Source organism: Hipposideros armiger, unplaced genomic scaffold, assembly GCF_001890085.2.
Source record: "Hipposideros armiger isolate ML-2016 unplaced genomic scaffold, ASM189008v1 scaffold_84, whole genome shotgun sequence".
NCBI lineage: Eukaryota > Metazoa > Chordata > Mammalia > Chiroptera > Hipposideridae > Hipposideros > Hipposideros armiger.
In genome coordinates this window covers 1,559,039-1,575,210 of record NW_017731434.1, presented here as the reverse complement: position 1 = coordinate 1,575,210, position 16,172 = coordinate 1,559,039, and the positions used below count along the sequence as shown (strand labels likewise).

The 16,172-nt window shown below is 38.2% G+C and overlaps 1 protein-coding gene across 5 annotated transcripts in view; it reads left to right on the top strand.

Moving 5' to 3' along the window:
- The window catches only part of SLC44A5 (solute carrier family 44 member 5), a 334,991-nt gene that overhangs the window by 763 nt on the left and 318,056 nt on the right, over positions 1 to 16,172 (top strand). Inside the window, exon 1 of one of the 5 annotated variants that reach the window (XM_019644058.1) lies at positions 340 to 383. The exons of the other annotated variants lie outside the window; for them this stretch is intronic. Coding sequence (XP_019499603.1) covers positions 368 to 383 — 16 coding nt within the window. The 5' untranslated portion in view covers positions 340 to 367. Of the gene's footprint in view, positions 1 to 339; positions 384 to 16,172 lie in introns of those variants that run through there. 5 annotated transcript variants of the gene reach the window in all.

The following is a 16,172-nucleotide window of genomic DNA, read 5'->3' as shown; positions in this document are numbered from 1 at the left end:
AAAAAAATTTAAAAAAAGAGTCTGAAACATGACTGCAGTAGGTGGAATGCAGATGGCAGTGTGAGAGGCGGGGGGGGGAGAAGCGATGACAGGGAGAGCTAAGAAGAGCTTGTTGCTGGGGTGACTTGAGGCAACGCGGCGTGATCCAGGCTGGACTCCGCAGAGAGCCTCCTGGGAGAAGTCCGGCCGAGGGCGTCCGCAGAACTTGCAGAGCTGGAAGCTCGGAGAGCAGGTGCACGGGCCGCTGCCGCCCTCAGCACCGACTCACAGAGGTCGCCGCTCACCCGCTTCCTCGAGCTCTGGCGCTGTCGCTGGGGAACCAGCAGTGGCCGAGAGGTGTCTGCAGCACTGCGGAGAGGGAAGCTAGATGCACACCATGCGCGGTGAGGAAGGCTGTGCGCTGGGGGAACTGGATCTGAGCATCGTGGGGAGGTAGAAGCAGAGACGTTTGAAGTTGGATTTCGACCCAATGGGCCTAATGGCCCAAGAGGCGGAGACTTATTGCGCCGTGCGGGTTATATAAAATAGGATTAGGACTCTGAGATGGGAGGGGGAATTATGGAATATAACAGCTTCGTTTATAGCAGCGCACTTGGCTTTGGTGTGCTTCTTGCTTTTTCCCCTCAAGTCTTGCTTGTGGGAGCTTAGCTCCACTCTAGAGGTCACTAGGGGGGGGCACAACTTTATCTTGGTGCTTCAGCTTGCTTTCTAATTGCCCCGAAGTGCTCCAGTCACTTCCTGGAAAGGGTTTAAAACCATGACCCTTAATCTTTGGAAGATGTTACTACAAAACACCCGATCTTCTGCTTGAAACTGTAATATATGTAAAATAATTTTCTTGCAGTGCATTTCCTTAAACATGTTACAGCTCCTGTAAAATAGAAGAGGCCTTAAACCTATTTTTTTCTATCAATGAATTAGTATATGTTTATAGTGGTAGACGATTAAAAATGAGAATATATTCATCTACAGTTTCCTTACCATAATATCGAAGAATTCGTCTAAACCCTGATTGACAAGCTCGTTTTTTATGGAACCATATGGCAATACAAAGCTAACAGAAGGATTGGTTTTCAGCACTGCTGATGTGGCTAACTGTTGGCAGGAATATACTTCATACCCAACCCAAACCTTACAGATTGTAAATAGTCCATGAAGAGTGGGAAACATTTTACAGTTTTACAGTACACGCCAGTGAGAGACAGCCTTACCTTGAAATTAATCTTGGCAGAAGGAAAAAAAGATACAAACAAGATCAAATTAATGACAAGTGAATTTTGTCTAGCATGAGATTTGATGAAAAGGCACCCCCTCTTTCTACTCCCCCCCAAAACATCAAGAACTTTTTGTTTTGAATGACAAGATGGAACTGTGTGTATTTTCTTAAATTGGATAGTGAAATAATTGAAGAATAGTAGTCAAGTTTTGTCATGTAAGTGCTAACAGTTCCTTTGAAAGAGTTATGAGCAAGCTTTCCTAGGACATGGAGTCTCAAGAAATTTCATTGTAGTTTCTTTAAACATAATGTTTTCTCGTGCTACATGTTTTTCTTAAAGGGAAAGTTATTTAGCTCTTATTGATCTCTCTCTCTCTCTCTCTCTCTCTCTCTCTCCTAATGTTATGTTTCATTTTTTTGGTTACCAATTTATTTAATCTTTCTTAGAAGGAATGATACTTTTTTTTTAAATCCTTGGGGTTTCACTTTAGCAAAGCGGAATTGGTTGTGATATTTTATAGATAACAAAAGCAAACCCAGGAAGTTGTAATCCATTGAATTGCCTCAATTTAGCCTTTTAAGAGGAGAGAGATTTACAAAAGCCTCTGACTGCACGCTTGTTGAACTGCTCTCAGATATCTGCTTCTCAGCCTCAATCAACTGAACTGGGACTGCCTGGTAGAAAACCAAATGGCAAAAATTGTTAGGCTTTTTTTTTTTCAGGATGCTGGGGTGAATTTTGCTGGATAATAAACTATAGGTTTAGCAATACATTCCATGCTGTGTTGGTTGTCCTCTATCAAAAGCTTCTTCTCTGCTTAGCTACACTGCATGTGGGGAGAGATCATTCGTTGGGTCATGTGACAGGCAAGTTGTTCATTGGCTTCTGAAGTCCTAGCAATAGAGACTGCCTATCTAGAACAACTAGGAGTTGGCCAGAGGAAAATGCAGTTTCTTAACATCGACAGAAGAGAATAAGATGAGTTGGCAGTGTTTCTCAAAGGATACTAATATTTATTTTTGATAGCCTCATCAAAGGGCAGCTTTTCAAGAAGACAAATGGACTAGTTATCAATTCAAAATTTATAATGTTTTCATGAAAAAATACTGTAGTCCCTGATCCATAAAAGTTTTATAAACATGTCAGTTACATCAGGAATAGTGATATTAACATCCCTCCTCCCCTGGCTTTTCCAATGTTAGTACAAGGATTTCTTACTCAATTACTTAAATTTAAAGGTTAAGTTATACTTGGATCATCTATTTATACATTTATTTAGCACATATTTATTGAGCACTGAATATATTCCAGTTTCTGTGCAAAACACTAGATGCAGTGATGAACACGACAATGAAGAGTACATTAAGAGGGGGCCTGGGAGGAGCAGGTTAACAAAAACATGAATAAGAAAATTTCACAGTGATGAATGCCATGAGTAAAAATAAGATGCTGTGCTAGAAAGCGATTGTGGGGTTACTTTAGATTGTCTGAAGAGATGACAGTTGATCTGGGAACCATATGATGAAGAGTCATTTGTATGCCCCAAACTGGAACATATAGCACCACAGGCATTAAGGCAGGAATAAGGTTGCAGCTTGGCATATTCAAGTACAGAAGAAAGAGCAGTTTGGCTGAAGTGCAGTGTGGGAGGTAGAGACAGGCTGGGAGAAGCCAGATTTTTTTTTTTGAAGATTTTATTGGGGAATTGTGGGAGGGGAACGGCATTGGGGAATCGAGGAAGGGGAACAGACAGGTAGACAAATTGCTGTTTTGTTCTTCAGTCTAGTTGTGGAGGACATAGCTTCACTGGCCCATGTTGGTATGATCATTGTGCTCTTCCTGGGTGAGGCAATTGGTCGCTGGTCATTGGTCGGCCGCTCACTGCAGTCACAGCAGCTCTCTCTGGCTGCCAGCCACTCATGTAGCTCATGGTAGCCCACTGCAGCCCCGCTGCAGCCTACGCCATCGCCGGTGACTCACAGCAGCCCAGCTCCAGGTTGAGCTGTTGTTCACCATCTTAGCTGTAGAGGGTGCAGCATCACTGGCCCTCAATGTGGGATCCGAACCGCGGCCCTGCTGCTCAGAGCTGGCACTCCCAAGTGGGATCTTAACCAACTGAGCCACTCGGCCGGCCCAAGCCAGATCTTTTTGACCCTCAACAGGAGTGTAGATATTATATCAAGTGCAGCAGGAAGTCAATTGGATAGTTGTTAGATGTTTGGGGTTACATCTTTGACGATAACTTCAGGGAGACAGCTTTCATACATCAACTCCCTAGGCCAAGTAAAGCTACCCAGTGGGCTTCCCTTTTCTAAAAGGTCCAGTTATACTCTAGTATCCCCTCTTATATACAAAAATACCTACAGTATTTTGGGTTGAGGTGTTGATAGCATTTCTAGGAATCTGCTTTAAAAAAAATTCTAAAAAGAATGATGAATTCAACATTTTAGTAAAGATTACCCAGTTAGTCACCCACCTCATAAGGATGTCTTAGGAAAACATACTGTAAGGTTAGACGGGAGGACTATAAAAAAAATTTAAAAAAAGAGTCTGAAACATGACTGCAGTAGGTGGAATGCAGATGGCAGTGTGAGAGGTTCCTACATAATGAAAAGGTGGCCATGAAAGAAGAGTGGTGTTGGCAAAGGGGACATGGGGAAGCCTTTTAAGACAACATCAGCCAATTCATGATTTTGCCAAGAGAAGCAGAGGCCTGACGTGAGAGTGTTCCAAGAGAAACGGTCTAATTCAAGCACAAAGGAAGTTCAAATCAGGGTACCTTTATGCTTTTCACTGATCCTTTACTTGTGAAGCATAACAAGAAAAGCATACAGGCTTTTAGAAGATCTCTTTGATTTTACTTAATTATTATTAGGTTGTTCTTGTAGATTACAACCACACAGATGAAAATAACATGAAAAAATTTAATGATAAAAGCTGCCATGTGCTGGAGGTAGCTGCTTGACAGCTAGTTAGCAGGGAAATTATGCTCTTGGGTCTCTGATTTTACTGTGGAGATGTTGGCGAGGAGTGGGGGGAAATGGGGTCTCGGATCATTTTCTGCCCTCCGAACATTTGACTAGAAGCTGCCATGATATTTAGAGAAGGTATAATTAATAACTATTTTAAATCTCTCCACCTTGTTCTCCCACCTCCAAACTGCTTCTTTGCCAAGGATTGATAATGAAAAACATACCAAAAATTTTTGTGGCTTCAGGGCTTTGCTCAGTTCTCTCCCCACTCTTTCTTTGTACTTCAAGTCTCTCTTTTGAGGTTAGCAAGGCTGGTGGTATCTCAGGGATTATGTAACTAAGAATGCTTCTGGCCCTTAGTGATACTGTAACACAATGTGTTTTATGACATCAGCTTTTTCCCCCACAGTATTGAGAGTCATAGTATGTTAGAGTAGGAAGGAAGGCTCAGTCTTACAGAGTTATTGGGGAAACGATACAGTAAAAGGTGAGTGATTTGCTAAATATGAATAGTCTCTATAAGGAATTTGGTCAAGTTTATTATTTGTAAATACATATTCTTTGCAATGCATCATGAGATTTCCAACAACCCCATATACCATATATATGCCCAATTTATATTCAGACTTTACTGTTTATACATGTGGGTGTGGTAATAATCTGCATTTTACATATCAGGAAATTGAGATACAAAGACATTACGTGTTTTCTTGAGGTCTAAGAATCAATTATGTACTATGGAGAGAGGCATAACCAAGCCCGGTGACTCTTTTTCCTTTGTTTACATCCAGTATTTTAATATCTGTTCCCTTTCCTCCAGGTTTTTTTATCAAGTCTAATACAAAAAGGTTAGACCTTTTTCCTTAGGTGAATCAAGAGGATGATATATCTTCTTACACTTTGCTCAGAAGTGTCACAACTTTACTGTTTGTGATCCACTTTTAAAATTAGAAATACATTGCTAACAAAAAGTAGGCTAACTGCTCACAGATGCTAAGGTGATATTGTATAGAGATTTCAGTGCTCTCAAGAGATGGTAAGGCAAGTGAACAAATGTTCTCACTTTTTGATGTGTAAGCAGGAACAGATGCATCTGGGTCAACTCTGAGGTGGATTGAGATTATTTTGCTCTTCATGTGGTAAGCCATTTGATGGCTGTGGTGCCCAGCCTTCAAGATGGCCTCAATATTCTTCACCTACTAGTGTTCACATCCTCACATAGGGGTAGTCATACCCTTCCCACAATGAATCTGGAGCTGACCTGTGTGACCAGTATAGTAGAAGATTACATTGTACATAAAGGAATTGTGGCTTCTGCTTTGCTCTTGTATCCTTTGCTCTCTTATATTGCTTGCTTTGGGGAACATGAGCTGCCATGTTGTGAAAACACTCAAGCATCCCTGTGGAGAGGCTCCTGTGGGAAGGAACTGAGGCCTCCTACTAACAGCTAGCACCCACTAGATAGCGATGTTATCTACCTTGGAAACATATCCTCCAGCCCAGTTAAGCCCTCAGATGTGTGTAGCCTCAGCTAACCTCTGACTGAGTCTCATGGGAAACCCTGACCCAGAACTGCCCAACCAAGCTGCTTCTGGATTCCTGTATCACAGGAACTTTGAGAGATACTAAATGCTCACTATTGTCTTAAGCTGCTAAATTTTGGGATAATTTGATATACAGCATTAGATAATGAATACATCTGTGTTCATTATTTTTGTACCTCTATCTTGAGAGGTAGGGACCCTCTCACTGCTGTATAAATAGTAGGGAAGACGTAATGTGTGCAAAAGAAAGTTAAAAAAACACACAACAAACTTTTCACTATAATGGGATTAATTTATTTATTTATACAATTACTCTAGGGTTTTCTCTATATCCCACTGGCCACTTCCAGACTCCTGAGAGTAAAAGGTCACTGCACTTCACATGTTCTTATCTTCATTACCATTCTCAACATTGGTCTTGAACTGCAGCCCTCGTCCCTACTTGAGTGAACTGGGCTGACAACCTGAAATGCTCTTTTCCTGTTTTCCTTGAGTTCCTTTTAGCAGCTAGTTTCCTCCTCCACTTGTGTTTGGTTCTCATTCCTAGCTCCTTTGGTCCACTTAGTTTAGAAGGTACCTTCTATCTAAAAGCCCCACCAAAATAAAAATCAGAGTGATAAAGAGAATGCAAAAGCCCTAAATTCCCCTAACCGCCCAAGACTTTTAGTCCTCCAAACTGAAAAGACAAAAATCCCTTAAAATTTAAAATCTTCCAGTAAAAACCTCTTGTACTAAATTTATCTGCTCTTCCCTGCCAAAGAATTCCCCCTCCCAGCCCAACTAGTCCTCTTTTGTATATAATCACGAGAGTGAGAAAGAAGATAAATTAAACAAGGAGAAGGCTGCCATCCTTTCTGCTTTTTGGTGGGGGTTATCAGCCCACTTTATTTTACTCATTTATTTTTTCATTCATTTGACCACTAGTAATTGAATACGTACTGTGCTAATGCACTATTTTAAGGGTACTTGGGATACATCAGAGAGCAAAATGGAACCTTTGTGTAGTTTACATTCTAGATAGGGAAGACAGACAATGAATAATAAACACAATAAATAAATTGTTGATATTAAAAATTGAAGAGTGCTGTGAGGAAAAGAAAACAAAATTGAGCATAGCAAGGGGAATTTGAAGTGCTGGCAATGGGACGAGGAGTAGTGCCAGCTGTAAGTATTAACAGGTTGATTAGTGTAGACCTAATTGAAAAGATAATTTTGAAAGAGGTGATATATTTATCCACAGAAGGGGAAGAACCTTCCAGGAAAGCCAGTGCAGATACCCTAAGGTGAGAATATGCCTGGCATGTTTGATGAACATAAAGGAGGATGAGTAGAATTAACAAGTAGAATAGGGATAGGAAAAGGGCTCAGAAAGATGAGGGAGAAACAGACCAGGTTGCCCTTTAGACAATTTTAAGGCCTTTGGCTTTAATCCTGAGGGAAAGAGGCACCACTGCAGGTTTTGAACAGAGGAGTAATATGACCTGATATTTTATAAGAATTGTTGTGGGGGCAGCTGTTAGCTCAATTGTTTTAGAGCGCAGTGCTCATAACACCAAGGTTGCTGGTTTGATCCCCACATGGGCCACTGAGCTGCGCCCTCCACAACTGGATGGAAACAACTACTTGACTTGGAACTGATGGGTCCTGGACAAACATACTGTTCCCCAATAAAAAAAAATAAAGTAAAATAAATAAACAGTGTTGTGGCCACTGTGTTGAGACTATCCTGTAGGAGCAAGAAGAGAAGCTGGAAGACCAGTAAAGGAATATTTTGCAATATTTCAGTTGAGAGATGATGGTGGCAACTATTAGGGTAGTAGCAATGGAGTATATAAAAAATGGAAGAATACCAAATATATTTTGAAGGTGGAGCTAATACAGTTTCTTGAACTAACAGGATGCAGAGTGTGAGAGAAAGACGGGAGTCATGGATGACTCCACAGTTTTTGTCCTGAGCACCTAATAAGATGGAGTTGCCATCAACTGGTATTGAAAGATGGTGGTTAGGGCAAGTTTAGGGAGAAGAATCAGGAATTCATTTTTGGACACATTTGGGTTTAAAGTATTTATTTTATATTCTAGTGGAGATGACAAGTAGGAAATTGGATATATGAGTCTGGAACCTGGGAGAGAGCCCTGGGCTGATGATATGGATTTGGGTGTCATTGGCACATAGTTGGTATTTAAGACCATAGTCTGGGTGATGCACTGGGAAGTGAGTGCATACTGAGATAAACTTTCTGAGCCCAAGGTTACTGCAGTATTAAGAGGAAGGGGAAAGAGGCAGAAACCAGTAAAGAAGACTGAGAATGAGGATTTTAAGTAAAGAGATCAAGAGATTGTGGGGTCCTGGAGCCAAGGGAAAAAGTGTATCAGGGAGGAGAAAAAAGAATCAATTGTTTCAAATGCTGCTAAAAGGTGAAGTAACATGAGAGCTGAGAAAGGACCATGGGATTTATTAATGTGAGGATCACTGGAGATCTTGACAAGGGCAATTTAAGTGTAGTTGTGGCTGTGATGGTCAGAGTGGAATAGGTTAAGAGAGAACAGGAGGGTAAAAATTAGAGATAACATAGTCAATTGCAAAGGCAGCGAAGAAATGATGCTTGTGGCTGGGAGTGGGAGGAGTAGTTAGGAAAAAAATGTTTTTTTAAGGTGGGAGAAATGGTAGGTTTTGATTCTTGTTGTTTGTTACTATTTGCTTTTCAAGGTGGTCTTTAACCTCTCTCACTATTTAAAATTTTGGTTGCTTTTTATGACAGCTTTTGGAAGGTAATGAAAAATTACTGCCCAATGGCCTTATATCATTGCATTATGAGGATGTTCCTTTTTATCTTTATTTCATTAAATAAATTATCTTTTAAAAATATTAAATATGATATTAAAAAAGGTGTATAAGTGGACTTCCTGACAAAATATTTAATAAAATATGCCACAATAGGAGAAAGTTGCTAGGAGAGAAAAGTTTGCCAGTCATTATGTTGCTGGCTGTAGCAGTGCGTTCTCAGCTGGAAAGCTCAGAAAGAACAAAAGAAAAACTTAGTATTTGTAGGGTAGGGACTAGCCTGTTGGTTCTCGACCAGAGGCAATTTTGCAGTATCTGGAGACATTTTTATTGTTATACTTGAGATAGTCTTATGGCCTCTAGTGGGCACAGACCAGGGATGCTGCTAAACTTTCTGTAATGCCCAGGACAGCCCCCCATTACAAAGAATATCCGGTTCCAATTGTCAATAGTGCCAAGGTTGAGACATCCTGGGCTAGCCCCATTATTTTTCCATTCTTCCAGAGAGGATCTAGGAAGTAACTTCTGATAAAGGAAGAGTCTGCTTTACCTATCTCATTGTTCTATGTATGTTTAGACAAGGCACTGTTTTTAAACCAATAATTCAGGTTAAAAATAAAGACTTTTCTTTTTCTTTTGCCTTGCTTTCTCTTTGTCTGTTTCCTTCCTCCTTCTTTTTTTTGGTTCCCATTATATAAACTGTTTTTATAAACTTAGGTAGTTTCCCACTAGGGTCCAAGACATTAGAGGAACCAAGGTAAAAAACAAAACAAACCAACAAAAAACCTAGCTCAATTGAGGAACCACAATTTCACATTGTTGATTTCTATTCTGCATCTGTCTGACAATTGTGAAAGAAAGGCTCAAGAACAGGACGATTTGTTAAGCTCTGGCTCTGTAGCTCTTCAATGTGAAAGGAGGTGCAGTCTTCCAGCCATCTTTTATTATTATTATTATTATTATTATTATTATTATTATTATTACTATGTTTCAGTTGTACAAAATAATGTAATAGTTAGACATTTTACCCCTCACAAAGTGATAACTCCCATCCCCCTGACATCATATATATCTATTACAATTTCATTGACTCTATTCCCTATGCTGTACTCCATATCCCGTGACTATATATATATTAAATTGTAGTTGACATACAATATTATTCAGCTTCACAAATTGGTAACTACAATATTGTCACGGGGATATGAAAGACAGTTTGGGTACTATAATCAATTGTGCTGTAAATATTTTGTAGGGTGTCAGGTGGGCACATGTCTTATTAGGGAGACCAGCCGTCTTTCACACGGCTATTTTTGGCTGTTAGAAGGACTTGAGAAGAGAACTGCACTCATAATAACCCTACCTTCAAGGTGTGCTTCATCTGATAAGGAAGACTGAGCAAAGTCAGGACTGATCCTAAAGCTTGTGGAGTGAAAATGTTCCTGTAAGATAAAAAAAAATTAAAAATCAAGTTTTGTAAGAAGGTATTTAAAATTTACGCATTTTAAAAACTTGAAAGACAGGTTCTTTATGTAAATTTTGTAGTTCATTGGATTGTTTCTCAATGTTCAAAGTCAGAGACAAAAATAAGATTTTGAAATTGACATTAAAATGTTATTAAAAGCTTATTATCACTCCAGGCTTGCTTTACAAAAAATTCAAAAGTCATTTTAAAGTTGGCCTATGATTATATACATTTTGTAAGCTATTAGTTTAAAAATATCACAAGTCATACAATGAAAAAAACTGTGAAAGCTACTAAATGGACATTCATACTTCACAAATTCTAGTATTCACAATATCTGTTATTTTTAATTAAGCTCTTTTTTCTTATTCAGTGTTCTCATTCTCTTATTCATTCTTCTTTTGTTTGGCTGCACAAGAATGTCATCACATTCTTTTCCCATGGCAATGACATTCATTCTGTACTGAAAGAATATCTGTGACTAAAGAAGGACCATATGTTGTTAAAAAGAATTTTTTTTAGGTAATAAATAAATGTGTTCAGGGATGTCTTAGCTGTATGAGGTAGGATAGACTTCAAGTTATAGAGTGACTCTGGAACACATCTCTCACCCATCCTTCTCAACCGCTAAGGAAGTCTTACATTAAAATGTATACTTTGTAAAACTTTATGGAAACGCTGCATTGAATAATTATCACCTTTCTCACACATAAACTTTATTTAGTAATCTATAGAATTACCACAAAGGAAGGACATGTGCTTCACATGACCAACTCTTATGTTTTAACCTCTGTAAGTTCTCACTACCTGGTTCTGAATTAATGCCTTATGTATGATGAAGAGTAAACAAATCAATAGAACATACATGAGTTTGCATGGGTCAAGAGAGGCATATAACCTATTTAACTTATTGGAGAAACAAACCATTTTCAACTTTGGGGCAGCAATAAATGGTAGGAAAGTATATGAATTAGAAATAATTTACAAGCAAGTCTTGGTGGAATTCTAATAGGCAATATTTTTAGCTAATTGCTTATACTATATTAAAGGAATGGAATATCTTTTTAATATGAGAATTTTCATGAGTGTAGACTTCCCTTCCTTTAGTTGGCCCTACTTAATGAGGTTTTAGGCTGTATCTTATATTTCTGGAAACTGGGTTTTTGTGTTACTGAGGCTGAAGAACCTTGGAAACTGCCATTGTCAGACCAGTAGCTCAGTCATGCCCCACTGGGCATGGTTAGATGATGTCCATGAGTAACTTTATGGGAGGGCTCTTTTTGAGGGATTTCCTGAATAAATGTGCAATCTTTTCATTCCATTAGATATGCTAAAACTTTTTCTTGGAATCATCCAGACTCTGAGATAGCTCTTTGCCCAGGCTTGCGTTATTTTGGCTCCTGTAGAAGTTCGTTTGCTGATTTGTGCTCAGCTGTTGCAACGCTGTCTGGTATTGAGAAACTTGATACCATATTGAGTTCAAGGATGTTATTTCTTGTGCAGATCACTCTTTTATGATGTGTCTGCATTGAGTACCCAATGGGGAAGTTTCTCTGAACTGTCACTAGCTAGCTAACAATGGACAAAGTGAGTCCTGGAACTCACTGTATTTCCCACTATAAGTAGATGGCCAGGAAGCTCAGAACTGACTCCCAGTCCACTTCTTGCACAAGATGATGGGATCATAAATTATGCACGTGTGAATTAATTTTTATTTCTTATATCCTTATTCTTCTTTCCCCTCATTGTCTATAAAATTGTCCCTGAAACAAGATGAATTGTAAACAAATGAATATTGTCTGAGGCTAAATTCATAGAGATTTAAATAACCTACTCAAAATTATAATCTAGTAATTTTTAGCATCTGCATTTAAATATAAACGTAGCCACAAACAATTTTTTCTTATGTGCAATAGAACATTGGTCATCCTAACTCAACTTTTTATTTTCAGGTTACCATCTAGTCTTTAATTTTATCTATAATTTTCCACAGTGGTGATTTTATTTAATGACATCTTTATCTACCCAGCTACACAAGCTGAGAATCCAGAGATATCCTTGATTCTCTTTTCGAGGCCTGAGCTCAACCCTGATCAGTCACTACTGTTGATCTGAATTGTCTGCTTTTCTTTACCTCCACTCACAGATATATTTCAATGCTCATTCTTTCTAATATGGATTAGAACCACTCATAGTCTAACTGGTCTCCTTGCATTAGGCCTAAATTACCTCTAATTTATTTTTCACACTATTGCGAATATGATACTCTTAAATGGCATATCTGATCATTTCACATTCATAAAATCCAATAATGGCTTTCCATTACCTACCAAGGACAAAAATAAAAATTCCATTGCAAGGTGTACAAGGCTGTCTAGGATCTGACCCATGATTACCTTTTCTGATTCATCTCCTACCATTTCCCACATCCATCCTAACTGTAGCAATCCCATCATTCTAATACTGGGAGTCACACACATTCTTTTGTGATTCTCTGCCTTTGTGATGCTGGTTTTTTGTTTGTTTTTTTGTAATGCTGAAAATTCTTTTCTATTCTTCAAGCCTCAGCACAAATGTCCATACTTACTCTGTAGAAATTTTGCCATCTTCCCTTCTGACACTCCCCACACAGCCCCCATCCTGATAGGCACAGTTAAAGCACATTCTTTGCTGTCCCCGGTACGTCTTGCACATACCTCTATTAGTGCTCCTATATTGATTTAAAATGTTGTGTACTTGTCCGTCTCCTCTCAGTGCTCCCGTGGGTTCTTCAGTCCCACCACTGCCCTGAAGCCTAAGGAACCAAAACTTGGCAGTGTCAGGCCAGCCAGTCTGCTTGGTGCATGAAAGAACAGCACCCCGTTCCCCAGATAGGACGTTTCCACTGTTTTCTAGGGCTGCTTCCAATCTTTCTGCATCTTGGGTTAATTTTCCTGGATCAAACCTGACTCTACATAGGTTGTCATGCTCCTGGAAGTAGACTAGAGTTTTATGGGATTGCAGCAACAGATTGCTTCCTCACAGTGTCTGGGGCTTCCCATGTGCCTATTTCCTATTCACTTCCTTAGGCCCCTCCATACATACCCGTTACTAGGCTATGAGCTCCTTGTCGGTCCTGATTGTGTTTTATCCTTTAATCCAAAGTGTCTAATATAATTTTCGGCATATCACAGATACAAAATGAATGTATTATTGAATGAGTCAAGCATATATTTTTCTATATATTTTTAAATGTTCTTCATAATTTTAATTTTAATGGTTTGATAATATTCAATTGCGTTGCTTTAATGCAACTAGCACAATTAACTGAATTTTTAAAGTGTTCCCTTCAAATATAATGGTCTATTGAGTGTGTGTGTGTGTGTGTGTGTGTGTGTGTGTGTGTGTGCCTTTGTGTGTGTTTCCTATCTCTTTAGGTTGTGTGGGTGTTGAAATATCTCTTTAGGTTAAAGAGACCCAGTAGCTTCTGAGTCAAAAAGTTAAGTTGGCCCTTGAAAAGAAAAGTGAGTTTGTTATTAATATACCTAAGGACTTGTACTAATTGGATATTAGAAGATTTGATATTGGCTCTAAGTCATAATAGTATTACCTTGTATTAATGTTAGGAATTCTCAGAAAGTTAGCTAGAAAATTAGTCTATGGGTCAGATTATGTAATAATAGCTTGAGTTCTAAGAAAAAAGGTACGGGAGAAAGTGATGCTAAATTATCTTTCTTTAATTGGAACGCCTGTGTTTATATTTTAAGTAGCATTCATTCTTTGTAATGTTAAAAAATAGTAGGTTGATGGTAGGTTTTCACATGAATATGAAATTAAGCTGTAAATGTCTTGAAAGTAGAGACTACTGAATCTTTTCCTTCATGTCTAGCACTTAGTAAGGGTTCAATAATAATTTGTTGAATGAATATATGAATGAATTTTAAGATGTACTTCTTTTGAAATCACGCCAGTGAATGGAATAGAGTATAGTGGTGTCAGCCACTGAACTAAAACTCATAGATACAGCTCAGAGCGGGTATCACTTCTTCCTGCAGTAGATGGTGTTCCTACCATGCCTGAACTGAACAATCCAGAATGTGAATCTATTTCTAGATAACCAGGAAGTGATTTCCTGTTTTTATTTCTTCAAGATTTCAAATCGGGAACTGTTCAACTCATGAAAAGTTTTTTATTGTAGAGAAAATTTAATGCTATGATCCACAGGGAATAAGTATGTTCTGGGTCAAGGCCTTAGAGATGTTTTTGAAATACTGAAATCTCATATACTTGGACAAAAAATTGTGATTTAAAAATATAGACAATGGAGGCTGACGGAGTGGCTCGGTTCATTAAGAGCTCACTCAAGAGTGCAACCTTGAGCAACAGCGGTTCGATGCCCGGCCTCATCTGAGCTGCCACTGAGCTGCCAAAAGGCAGCAGGATGGCTCAGCTGAAAATAATAAAAATAATAAATAAATAAAAATAAAAATATAGACAATGGGATCGGGTTTGGTGAATAAAATATAAAAGACTGCCCTTAGCTGGTATATTTTCCATAGGATACATCACTGTCACCTAGAGATAGTTTTTAGTTAGGTCCTAATAAATGACTTTTCCACATTCAGAATCTTTAAATCTCATTACTATAGAGTTATTTCTGAGCTTCTGAAGAGGTATTTTCTCTTCCCTCCCTCCCTACCTTCCTTCCTCCTTTGGTTATAATTCTTTTCTTATTTTGGGCTAGTCTTGGTTAATAAAAAGTAATTTATTAAAAACGGTTTCATTGAAAACTGCAGATATGTAATACCAAATATAATTTTAAGGACTGTCAAGTGAATTTACATATTTGTGTTCAACCTTATATATTTCACTAAAATCTGGGGTAAAATAATATATCTTGAAAAATCATCTTGATATTCAGGTTGTTATTATTTAAAAGGAAAAGCTACCATGTTCTCTCTGCCTGTTTCTAAATTATTAGCTTTCTTCCAAGGTGTAAAACCTTTATGATTGTTATCTCATTAATCTTCAAGAAGTCAGGAAATTTGCAGATTTAGTTTTCCCATTTCTAAAGAAGAGAAAGCATAGAATCTGTTGCTTATTATCAATTTGCCTATCACTTGATGATTTCATTATAATTTTAAATGTCATTTTACATTTGACATATGGATACTTTTTTAAAAGGTTAACCTATAAATGAAATATTATTAAGACTGAGATTCAGCTTTCCTAACTTGTAGCCTTATTACTTTTCTATTCTGTAAGCAGTCAGATATTATGATACAAGATGAGGAAAATTCTATCTTTTAACACTTTTATTTTCATTTGGAAACACTAGTGACATTTAAATCTGGCTTAGGAGATGCTCATGCTATATTTAAACATGTTTCGTTGTTTTTTTCTTTTAGAAGTTTATTTTTTTCATTTTAATTCTTCAAAAGTGAATCAATTGCCATTTATGATGTCAGTTTTTCTTACCTCTTTTAATATTGATTGTGAAATTCACGTGACTGAAGTTCAGTATACTTTTTTTAAAGTGTTAACTTGAAATAATCATCACCATAAAAGTCTAAAGTTCTGAGATAGTTTGCAGCCAATTTCCAGTTAGCAAGCTGTGATACTTAGAAGTCACAGGTAAAGTTCCAGAGTGTGTTAAAAGTGGGAGAGATTTTACCAAAGGTTTAGCTTAACTTCTTTTGCAGATGAATAAACTTCAGCTTAGAGAGGTTAAAATTACTTTTCCAAAGTCACACAGCCAGAACTTGGGCAAGCCTAGATTAAAATACGAATCTGACTTTTAGTCCAATGTTGCTTTTCACCACATGCTCTGGGATTGGCTCTATTGTCTGTGGATGATATGGCAGATGGAGTAGCAGACATCTTCCATGTATGGCCTGGAATTAGAGTATTGGGGGGTGTGTGTGTGTGTGTGTGTGTGTGTGTGTGTGTGTGGTGTGCGCTTGCATGGATGTGCAGTTCCTCTAACCTCAGGGTTAACAGTAGAAGAAAGGTGCTTTAATTTTGCTTACTCGTGCATTTAGTCTCATCTTGAAATTTTGACATCCCTCCTTGTCAATACTTACATGTCCCCATACTCCTGTGAGGTGTCACTTACAGCATTTATTAAACTGTATTTTAATTGCATGTACACTTGTCTTTCTTTCCTACTGGACCATAAGTTTCATGCCTTCTTCATGGTTGTACCTTGGA